The sequence below is a fragment of the Sinocyclocheilus anshuiensis genome, unplaced genomic scaffold, assembly GCF_001515605.1.
Source record: "Sinocyclocheilus anshuiensis isolate Anshui unplaced genomic scaffold, SAMN03320099.WGS_v1.1 scaffold223, whole genome shotgun sequence".
Classification (NCBI taxonomy): domain Eukaryota; kingdom Metazoa; phylum Chordata; class Actinopteri; order Cypriniformes; family Cyprinidae; genus Sinocyclocheilus; species Sinocyclocheilus anshuiensis.
Window position 1 is genome coordinate 646,318 of NW_015548214.1, and position 9,001 is coordinate 655,318.

General features: G+C 39.0%; 1 protein-coding gene across 1 annotated transcript in view; it reads left to right on the top strand.

Annotated features, from left to right (window-relative positions):
• The window catches only part of pex1 (peroxisomal biogenesis factor 1), a 14,654-nt gene extending 6,160 nt beyond the window's left edge, over positions 1–8,494 (top strand). Inside the window, exons 8-24 of the mRNA XM_016440706.1 lie at positions 313–413; positions 485–576; positions 711–843; positions 1,699–1,795; positions 1,907–2,077; positions 2,168–2,322; positions 3,063–3,249; positions 3,324–3,484; positions 4,201–4,335; positions 4,416–4,480; positions 4,568–4,710; positions 5,755–5,858; positions 5,949–6,125; positions 6,512–6,742; positions 6,879–7,073; positions 7,865–7,995; positions 8,129–8,494. Coding sequence (XP_016296192.1) covers positions 313–413; positions 485–576; positions 711–843; positions 1,699–1,795; positions 1,907–2,077; positions 2,168–2,322; positions 3,063–3,249; positions 3,324–3,484; positions 4,201–4,335; positions 4,416–4,480; positions 4,568–4,710; positions 5,755–5,858; positions 5,949–6,125; positions 6,512–6,742; positions 6,879–7,073; positions 7,865–7,995; positions 8,129–8,213 — 2,363 coding nt within the window. The 3' untranslated portion in view covers positions 8,214–8,494. The remainder of the gene's footprint in view (positions 1–312; positions 414–484; positions 577–710; positions 844–1,698; positions 1,796–1,906; positions 2,078–2,167; positions 2,323–3,062; positions 3,250–3,323; positions 3,485–4,200; positions 4,336–4,415; positions 4,481–4,567; positions 4,711–5,754; positions 5,859–5,948; positions 6,126–6,511; positions 6,743–6,878; positions 7,074–7,864; positions 7,996–8,128) is intronic.
• Positions 8,495–9,001: the final 507 nt, after the last annotated feature.

Consider the following 9,001-nt stretch of genomic DNA (forward strand, 5'->3'; position numbering starts at 1 on the left):
GGTGCAACCATTACAACCGTTGGTAAGGTTTTCTTTCAGACTTGATGCTTTATGTTGTCAGATAATGAAAATATTGTATTGTAAACTTATTTCCTTTCTGTTTGCAGGCAGTGAATGAAAAAGAAGAAGATATTCAAACTGCGTTCTTCAACTGGTTACATGCTCAGAGCCATCAGCCTTTGACCTGTCTGACAGGCCGCACTAACGTCATTCTCTTACCCTGTGCTGAAGGTGTGAGGAAGAACCATCAGAATTTATGTTTTCAATCATATTACTATTATTACAGACTAACCTGGGTTTCTCTCTTCTCAGGAAAAGAAGAGTTTGTCTTGACTGTGCTGAAACCAGAGCAACAGCAAGAGGATGAAATGTTCTTTCTATCAACAAGTTTACTAAAGAAAACAAATGTGCAGGTATAAAGTCAAATGTTGTTTTTACAAATTAATGTTTCTGCTCCTGCCTTAACAAACCAATCTCTGTTTAGATTGTCAGAGAGCCACATGATTCTGACCACAGCGGCTCTGATAATGTTAATAAAGATCCACATCTTGGCTTTCCCTCCCTCAGCTCTCTTGGGTATGCTTGTATTCTTTTTTAAAACTGAGAAACATCAATGTATTTTTTTATATCCTTAGCAGAAAACAAGATTCACTTTCTGATGAGTCGGTGTAGCCGTTCTTTGTTGTTTGTGATTGAATCTGTTTGCTCAGTGGGGTAGAGGACATCAGCAGGTCTGCTTTTGAGCACATCTCTCACGCTCTAATGGGAGGTCCTCTCTCGCGGGAACTGATCTCCACAGGACGGGGACTGAGGGGTGGAGCTCTGCTCATCACAGGTGCAAAGGTAACCTTCAGACACATGCTACAGTCTTTTCAAAGTCAGATGTGGGATACTTCTGCTTGATATATCTCCTTATGCATTAAGGCAATGCAAGCGATTGTTTTTCAGGTGTTTGATTATCAACAAGGAACATTATTCAAGATCATACAGTATAGATCTATCTCTGTAAATATTTTCTAAGGAGCTTTTATTGTCATTTCATGTAGGGAATTGGACTCATTGATGTATTTAACTTGTTTAAAAGTGATTAAGCAAAATAACTGTGTGTCCACACATGCTGCCATGTTTGCTTGACTTCATACACTGCTGTTTGAAAGTTTGTGGTCGGTAAGATTTTGTAATGTTTTTGAAAGAAGGCCTGTGATGCTCACCAAGACTGCATTTATTGGATCACCAATACAGTAAAATATGCATTAATATTGTAAAATGATATTACAATTTAAAATAATTGTTTCCTATTTTAATATACTTTAAAATGCAATTTATTCCTGTGATGGTAAAGCTGAATTTTCTATCTTTACAGTCACATTTAATAAATTGAATGTGTCTTTGCTTAATAAAAGTATTAATTTCTTTAAAAAAAAATCTTACTGGCCCCAAATGTTTGAACATTAGTGTACATCTGCATCAGAAGTCAGGGTAAATATTTTTTCACAGGTTGTTTGTTTGAGATCAAGTGCCGTTTCAAGTAGAACGTTTGAAATGTGAGTTGAATGGAATGGAAAAGTTCCCAAGCACTTGATTACTTTACATTGTAAATCTATTTAGACAATAACAAGCGAATATTGTGAAAATAATGAATGAATAAATAGATGCCGTACAAGGTGTCTGTGATACGTTTCCTGCTTTTCTCCACAGGGCAGTGGAAAATCTTCTCTCTCCAGAGCACTGTGTCGAAAGGCCAGTGAAGAGCTGGATGCCCACGTTCAAGTTGTGGACTGCAAGACACTGAAAGGTAGGCAAGAAAATTAGATTGAGCAGTTTTGCTGTGCATTCCAACTTAGCATGCAATATTTTTGTCTTTTATTTCCGTCAAATTTCTTGATGTTATGAATGAAATTCCTAGGTAAGAGAGCAGACAAAATCAGACAGAGACTGGAAGAGGTTTTTGAGCAGGCGATCTGGAGACAGCCCTCAGTGGTCCTGCTGGATGACCTGGATCACGTGACTGGTGCCGCAACCTCACCTGAGCATGAGCATGGGCCAGAGGCAGTACTGCGGCAACACATCGCACAGAGTAAGAAATCTTTAGAAACATACCTGGCTCTACATGTATCGCTGTGAGGAACCATCTAGTGGACATCTTCACTCTGCATGTTCTCCTCAGGTCTGAGGGATTTGGTGGATGAGATGGTGGTGCGCTCCAGCCTCATAGCTCTGATGGTCACAGCACAGAGTGAGCATGCCCTTCATCAGACTCTGACTGTGGTGCAGGGTTCACACTTCTTCCAAAGTTTCTGCAAGATCCAAACACCAGATCAGGTGAGTTTATGAAACTGCAATCTAGGGCTGCATGATTTGGGTAAAAAATGTAATTGTGATTATTTTATTTTTTTTTTATAAAAAATTGTGATTTAAAATGTGTTTTTTTTTAAGTTCCAGGTTTGCTGTGCTTGTTTTTTTTGGGTATTATATATCAATGGGTTTTAAAATTATTATGGATTATGTATCAATAGATCTATAAAATTATTATGCTGATAATAAAATTCAATAATAATAATAATAGCAATTAAATTCAATATTTAAAACAATCAAAATTATTATTATTATTCCTAAAAATTAATAAATATTGCTACTGTAGTATTTCACTCAAAGTTAAAAGATTTAAGACAAAAATATAATAATAATAGCAATCAATTTAAACTTTAAAATTACAATACTAATATTAATGACTGTCTTAATTTCTTCTTTTCGTACTAAGCCATGTCACGATTTCTGTTTTATTACAATAAATCATGCAGTCCTACTGCAAGAAATTTCGACTTGCGTTCCCAGGTACAATGACCACTTTTTTTAAAAGAGCAAGTCACTGGTTTTGCTTATGGATTTGCTTCATTTGTGATGTTTCTGTTAATGAATCCTTGCCAGAATAAGTTGCATTGTGGACCAGACATTATGCTTACAGTCAAAAGTCTGGCTATACCAGACAAGTTTTATTCTTGCTTGGTGTTTTATTTCCCCGCAGAAAATAGTGACTGTAATATGATGGTTTCTCTTTATAGACTCAAAGAGTTGAGATTCTAAGGGCTTTAATAGCCAAAAAGAACTTCCAGGACTGTCAAAGTACTCTTGACCTAGACAGTGTTGCCAGAGAAACAGAAGGATTCATGCCACAAGACCTGAACCTGCTGCTCGAGAGAGCCATCCATGCCAACACTCTACACAGCAGGAACAATGGCAGCTCTGAAGGCGAGTGCTTAATCTAGTTATATTTTTCTATGATTCAGCTGTTTTGCTGAAATCTACGCTTTCTGCTTTCACAGATTTAAACTATAAGGACTTCAGACAGGCCCTACAGGGCTTCACCCCACCCTCCCTCTGGGAGGCTCAGCTGCAGGCTCCCACCGGGGCCGGCATGGAGCGTATCGGGGGACTTCATCAGGCACGTCAGCTCTTGATGGACATCATACTGCTGCCAGCTAAGGTACAGCTGCTACTGTGCACAATATGTCCATTTCAGTGGAATACCAGCTTTCCCAGACTAAAAAAATCCAGCATATATGCAAGAAGAGTGGGCTCTACAGTATGTCTAGACTCGTCACAAATCGGTATAAAAGGGTAGTGTCTAACTGAACTGAATTTATTTTTAGTGCGTTAAGTGAAAGTGACATGTGGCCAAGTATGGTTACCCATACTAGGAATTAGTGCTCTGCATTTATCCCATCCTAAGTGCACACACACAGCAGTGAACACACACACCGTGAACACACACCCGGAGCAGTGGGCAACCATTTATGCTGCGGCGCCCGGGGAGCAGTCGGGGGTTCAGTGCCTTGCTCAAGGGCACCTCAGTCGTGGTATTGAAGGTGGAAGAGAGTGCTGTACATTCACTCCCCCCACCTACAATTCCTGCCGGACCTGAGACTCGAACTCGCAACCTTTAGGTTACGAGTCTGACTCTCTAACCATTAGGCCACGACTTCCCCTATTATTATTCCCCTTATTAGTAAAAAATAAAAAATCTTAAGAAGTCATGGATTGTTTTTTTTTATTCAGAAGATTAGTTCAGTTGTCTCTTTAAAATAATTTCTGCTACAGATACCAGTAATCATAACTGAGAAAGACATGGAAATTCATTGGTCAAAAACTGTGAACTCTGTTGTATATCCCTATTCATGTGTGGTGTCATGCTGTGTCCAGTACCCGCTACTCTTCTCCAGTCTGCCCATGCGTCAGTGCTCCGGTGTGCTGCTCTATGGAGCTCCTGGCACAGGCAAGACACTACTGGCTGGAGCTGTAGCCAAAGAGAGCGGCATGAACTTCATCAGCATCAAGGTAAGGAATTTGCATTTTATGAATGTATAAAACTGTATTTATTATATTAATATATTGTGATGTCCTATGTGTTTCTTCAGGGTCCCGAACTCCTCAGCAAGTATATTGGTGCAAGTGAGCAGGCGGTTAGAGATGTGTTTCAGAGGTGTGTCCAAATGCACAGTCTCTTCTGTATGAAATATAGTAGCAGTTCACTAGAGTCATTACCGAATGTGTGTATGTGTTGCTGCAGGGCTCAACAAGCTAAACCTTGCATACTGTTCTTTGATGAGTTTGACTCTCTGGCCCCTCGAAGGGGTCATGACAACACAGGGGTCACTGACCGTGTGGTTAATCAGCTACTTACTCAGCTGGATGGAGTGGAAGGGCTGACAGGTACATCAGGGCTGAAGATCAAATGCTCACCTAGGCTTTACAGCAACAGCTAGAGGTTCTTCCGTTTTGGCCTGCTTCATGGTCTCAGTTTGTTGATCTGTGTGCTAGTGGGTGGTTGACATCCATGGACTTTTTTTTTTTCCATTCAACAGCAGATCTTAAGTTGAGGTTTATGTAATGTTAGTGTCTTACGCTCACCAATGCTGCATTTATTTGATTTAAAAAATACAGTAAAACAGTTAGATTGTTAAATATTATTACATTTAAAATAACTTTTCTATTTTAATATATTTTAAAATGTAATTTATTCCAGACTTTTTTTTTCAGCAGCCATTACTCCAGTCTTCAGTGTCACATATTTTGCTGCTTATTATTTGTGTGAAAATTATGATACTTTTTTCAGGACTTGTTGATGAATTATTCAAAAGAACAGCATTTTTTTTTTAAATACTAAGGACTTTTTGTAATGTTACAAAAGATTTCTGACACTTTTGATCAATTTAACGCTCCTTTGCAGAATGAAAAAAATGTATATATTTTTTTTAAATTTACTGACCCCAAACTTTTGAACGGTAGTGTATGTATAAGGTAGTAATAAAAAGTAGTATTACAAAAACTGTATAATTATAGTACAGTTAGGAAAAAATGGACACTGGACACTGTTGAAACTGCTTGAAATTGTATGTCAGCTACCCAAGTAGTTCATGTTAGCATGTAGTCGACAACAATTTTGAGAAGTTTCATAGTTTGTTGCTGTATAGCTGTGGTTATTGCTTATAGCAACATCACTATCTGTATCAGATCAGAAGATAGATTAACTTAAAGTTGTTCATTTATATTGCTGTCGTCTAATCCCAAATTGAAAAAAGCTAATTGTTTTGCCAAGCACTTGCTTAAAAACATCAGACTGAGACTGTAGAGCAAAGACAATTGTGTGAATTGTTGTACAATGTTGTGAAATATCTGGAGTGTACTTTTCTTTAAAATATTGCATTGTTGTATATGTGAGATCTCTGTAGTCAATACATAGTTTCTTATTTTTAGGGGTGTATGTGTTGGCTGCCACCAGTCGTCCTGACCTCATTGATCCTGCTCTTTTGAGACCCGGGCGACTGGACAAGTCTCTCTACTGCCCTCCTCCTGATCGGGTCAGCATGGTGTCTAGCATACATCAGTGTAACCTCTTTATACCTACAAGATCTACAATATCAATTTACTGATTTATATCTGCCCTTCAGGAGGCCCGGCTGGAGATCCTGAAGGCTTTGACTCATTCCGTGCCACTGGCTGCAGATGTGGACTTGGAGCAGATTGCTGTGGCGACAGAGCTGTTCACTGGAGCTGACCTAAAGGCGCTTCTCTATAACGCTCAGCTAGAGGCGATCCACAGCAGCCTGGGGCCAAACTTTCTACATGTGTGTTACACACAAACTCAAACATGCACACATACAGATAAAACCCTAACCCCATGATTAGTAGTTAACCTATATGGATTTTTCAGGGGCTGATGCCCTTATCTAAAGACCAGCGGCCAATGTTCAAAAGTTTGGGTTGGTTAAGATTCTTTAATGGTTTTGAGAGAAGTCTCTTATTCTTACTAAGGCTGCATTTATTTGATCAAAAATACAATAAAACGGTAATATGAAATTTTATTACAATTTAAAATAACTGTTTTCTATTTGAATATATTTTAAAATGTAATTTACTTCTGTGATGGCAGAGCTGAATTTTCAGCTTAGTCAGTACATCAGTGACAAATGTTCAGCTTATATGTGAAGCAGACTGTCTCTGTGTTTTATAGGATCTGGGCTCAGGGTCAGACAGTGATGTCAGCCTCTCCTCCCTGATCTTCCTGAACCACAGCAGCGGGTCAGATGACTCGGCTGGGGAGGGGGATGCAGGGCTGGAGCACTCTATGGTTCTGCTGGACCCCAGTGAACTCCCACCTGACGACCCACGCCACAACATCTGGCGCCTTTACTTTGGAAGCTCCTTTGAGTCTGAACTGGACAACCAGTCTCTGTCTGAATTGGTGGGACACTAAATTTCCAAATCGACTTATAATGGATTATTATTTACAATTATGTATAAATCAATGCTATACTATTTCAGATGTCTTCTTAATGTAATTTATTAGATGATTTATTATCTGTTTGCTCTGCTCCCAGAATTCTCAGTGCCTGTCTGGACCCAATTCTACCGCCCCTGATGTGACCGGGGCATCAGTGAGGGATCCAAACTCCTGTCATGTCCCAGTTTTTATGTCCTGTCTGCAGGATGGCTTTCAGGAACTGAACCATGAGCAGTCAGAACTCCTCCGAGCAGAAGTCAACACTGTTAAGAACAGTTACCGCAGAAACACGGTCAGTTACCTTTCTCATCCATCCATCCATCCATTTTTATATATCAAGTTTCCTATCTATCCATTGTTACATCTGTCTATTCTTTCCATCCACCAACTGTTACAGTATATACAACTAGTATACATCTAGCTTTTCCATCCATCTGCTGTTATATACAGATTTCCCATTGCTATGTTCCATCCATCCATTAATCCAGTTTTCCCAGCCATTGCAATGTTCTTCTAATTGATCAATCCCTCTAGTTTTCTCATCCGTCCATCCATACATGTGTACTCCTACCCATCCATCCAACCATACACCCACCCAACCAATTTTCCCTTCCTTTCATCCATCCATTGCTATATACCTCTAGTAATCCCATCCATCCGTCCATCAAACCATCTATCTACCCATTCATCCATCATTTTATCTATCTAGGTTTTCCATCCATCTGTCTTTCCACCCACCCACCCATCCATCTGTTGCTATATCCTTCTAGTTTTTTCATCATCCTTCCATCCATCCATAGCTATATACCTTCCATTCATTCATCCATCTATCATCCATCCATTGCTATATGCCTTGAGTTTTTCCTTCCATTCACCCATTCATCTGTGCATGCATCCATCCATCCAGTGATACACCCCTCTAGTTTTCCCATACATGCATGCATATATCCATCCCTCTATTGCTAGTGTCCCTCTAGTTTTTCTATCCATCCATCCAACCGAAAACTCTGTTAGAATGTGTAGCAGTCTATAGACACTGTTGCTGCTCAGTAGATGAGATCTGCCATTCTTCTGTGTTTATAGGATGAATCATCTCTGGTGCAGACTGGCCCCAGTAAGCCTGGCTCTCTCATATGCCAAACTCACCTGATATCCGCTTTGGCTAACACTCGAGCATCTGTCAGCAGAGAAGACTGGAGGAGATACACTGACCTGTGAGTTACACATTTCACAAGCACGCTTCTTTGATTCATTCACATAAATCCCCTGAAATATGCTATAACCACAGTCACACCACTGCATTGCTGAATCACATATTTGTGTTGGTTTTCTCCTTCCGTTGTGCAGATATGAGTCTTTCGGAGCCTCAAAGGAAGGCAAGTCTCCGAGCACTGCTTCGTTTAAAGCAAGTCAGCGGGTGACATTGGCTTAATGAGAGCCTCGCATAAATTAATACAGCTCAGGGCATTAGAAGGTGATTTTTAATTTTTTATTGTGTGATATGATTGATTTAGCTTTGTATTACACATTTTGGGCTTTTTTACTTTTCTTTGCCTTAAGAGCAAATGCATACTTACAATATTTTGATGTCAAGTAGAGGGAAGTATCAAGAACTTGACTTGATAAGACTTGAATTCAGTATAATTGAACAAATAATTTAAAGATAATTATGAAGTTTAATAAGTGACGTTTTTGCTAAATTTGCTTAGCTGCTGTAGGCAATATAATGTAAAGAAATTAAATGTGTGTATATATATACACATATGTAATTCACTTTTTAATAAATGACAATTCTTCTTTGAATTATGATGCCCGTTTCATTTCTCCAGTGCCTATGATACATTGCACAAACACATGACACAATATAACTGGAAATAATGTATATCTAAAAGTAAATACCAATAGATAGTTTATAATTAATTAGCCTTTTTTTATTATCATGTTTATGTTTATGTTTATCTAGTGTTGTTGCTGTTTCTTTAGCATCCTCATGAAGTGATTCTTACCATAATCTGTAGGTGGCAGTGTATTCCTACTATCCAAGAGCCTAATGGCATGTTGAAAAGTCCTCCATAGATACTTCTCAATCTGTATTCAAAGACCTCAGTGTTCTTCTCTTTGTAGAAGAGAAGAATCTTCTATTTCATCAGCCATAACGGCCTCCGGCTTACTCTGTGGATAACTGACATCTGCAGACCCCCAGGATCTGAGTTCTTCTAA